The sequence below is a fragment of the Myzus persicae genome, unplaced genomic scaffold (genome assembly GCF_001856785.1).
Source record: "Myzus persicae strain clone G006 unplaced genomic scaffold, MPER_G0061.0, whole genome shotgun sequence".
Taxonomy (NCBI): domain Eukaryota; kingdom Metazoa; phylum Arthropoda; class Insecta; order Hemiptera; family Aphididae; genus Myzus; species Myzus persicae.
Genome location: NW_019102951.1, coordinates 1 through 1864, shown reverse-complemented (window position 1 = coordinate 1864; position 1864 = coordinate 1). Strand labels below are relative to the sequence as shown.

Sequence of the window (1864 nt, the reverse complement as noted above, 5' to 3'; positions counted from 1 at the left end):
AGAAATAGGAAATAATGCGATCAGTGAATTAGAAATCAAATACAAATTATCTTCAAAAAGTAGATTAATATTCATAAAGTGTGATGTTACCAATGAAATCGAATTCGAAGGTAAATAATCATATCTATAAATTGGGTATGTAGTTTAAACATAACAAATTACAATTTATACAAAATTCAGAACATTTTCACATTTAAAATTTTTTTATATACATTTTTTTAGATTCTTTTAAGAAAACTATTGAGCGATTTGGAAAAATAAACATTGTTGTCAATAATGCTGGTATCATGACCAAGTATATGACTTCTTGGGAGCTAGCCATCGATTTAAATTACGTAAGTAACCAAGTAAAAAGTTATGTATACATAAATCGTACACCAGTAATATTTTTTTATTGCCATGAGCTTTTTTATTTAGTTCAATAAGCAGTTATATTATTATTGAGGATAATCGAGAAACATAACAGAAAAAATTCTAATATTTTGTTATTTTGTACACAAGAATCTATTCAAAGTATTAATTAAATGTTTTTATACCTACGCATTATAGAAAGCAGTAGTTCGAGGTACCATGCTAGGTCTTAAATACATTGAAAACAAAGAAGACAAAAAGTCTGCAGTCATTAATGTAGCGTCAATAGTTGGACTATCCAACACCGTCTTGCCCATGTACCAATCGACCAAAAGAGCTGTTATCGAATTCACAAAATCTATTGGAGTGAGTATACCGTGAATATTTTGATGACAGGAATATGAACATGTATTAAATATTCTTATGTTAAGACTTATGAGTATAGGAGCTCTTATTTTAATTTTTTTATATAAATTATAATATTAGCCAAATTTTTGTATGTTTCAAGTGTCCGTTTAATTCGAAGGCGACCGGAAATAAAATAAGAGTCATGGCCATTTGTCCTGGCGGTACGTTTGACGGATTTGAAAACAACATTGAAGGGAAAAACGCATTACAGCAAGAAATTAAGGACTTGATTACGAGTGGTGAAGAAACCCCTAATCCAAATAGAATTCTAATACTACAGAGGTAATTCATCTGATCACATGATTATGTTAGTGTGTTATTCGTAGTAGATACCTACTAAAAAAAAACTTTAAAAAAAAGTTAAAACATTTGAAAATTTGTATTACAGCACTGATTACTATAAAGCTGCATTTCTTCACGTTATGAAAAACGGCAAAAATGGAGACGTTTGGATAACCGAAAATGAAGAGCCTCCGAGACGTACACATTTCTCCACTCAATACTAATTATTACTCCTAATTGAATTTTAATTTTCCAAACACCTACTAATGATCATGATAAAATAATTAATTGAAACATTAAGGCTCCAGGTGTCAATGTTATTTTTTCCACAAAAATAAAGTCTATACGGGAATGTTAATCATAAGTTCAGTAAAATCAACCAAGTTTGATTATTTTTTTTTTAACTCATAGAAGACAATATTCTACAGGCTGCTTTGAACTTCGTTTTTTAATATTTTAATCTCAAACTTTATAATTTGTCTTCAAAAATAATACAATTTTAAGATTTTATTCATAAAATAAATATTATAAGATTATTTGAATTAAAATAAAAAATTTGAGTTCAATAGAGGCTTGTACGATATCCTTTGTCTTACATTAATGTTATTAAAAAAGATAACAATTTTAATTCTTTGCAACATAATATGGCTGAAATAAGTATGTTAGAATTGAGACACTCAGTAAATTTGAAATTAAGATCATTGATAGTCTCAAGATAAAAGGGAGCCAGTTATTGTTAAAAATACATAAACACAATTATATACATTTAAAGTTGACATTTTGACAAAATTCATCAAAATCCCAAAAATGTAATAAAAGATCC

At 27.6% G+C, this 1864-nt stretch overlaps 1 protein-coding gene across 1 annotated transcript; it reads left to right on the top strand.

Moving 5' to 3' along the window:
• Window positions 1-6: 6 nt before the first annotated feature.
• LOC111033479 lies at window positions 7-1420 on the top strand. The gene is made up of 5 exons (XM_022314232.1): window positions 7-110; window positions 223-335; window positions 550-717; window positions 860-1041; window positions 1148-1420. The coding sequence occupies exons 2-5, from the start codon at window positions 288-290 to the stop codon at window positions 1263-1265; spliced, it is 516 nt and encodes a 171-aa protein (XP_022169924.1). The 5' UTR covers window positions 7-110; window positions 223-287; the 3' UTR covers window positions 1266-1420.
• Window positions 1421-1864: the final 444 nt, after the last annotated feature.

Coding starts and splice junctions, on each gene's coding strand:
- LOC111033479 (XM_022314232.1), top strand. CDS start 288: ATGACCAAGTATATGACTTCTTGGGAGCTAGCCATCGATTTAAATTAC. Junction 336..549: donor TAGCCATCGATTTAAATTAC/GTAAGTAACCAA, acceptor TACGCATTATAG/AAAGCAGTAGTTCGAGGTAC. Junction 1,042..1,147: donor AGAATTCTAATACTACAGAG/GTAATTCATCTG, acceptor TTTGTATTACAG/CACTGATTACTATAAAGCTG.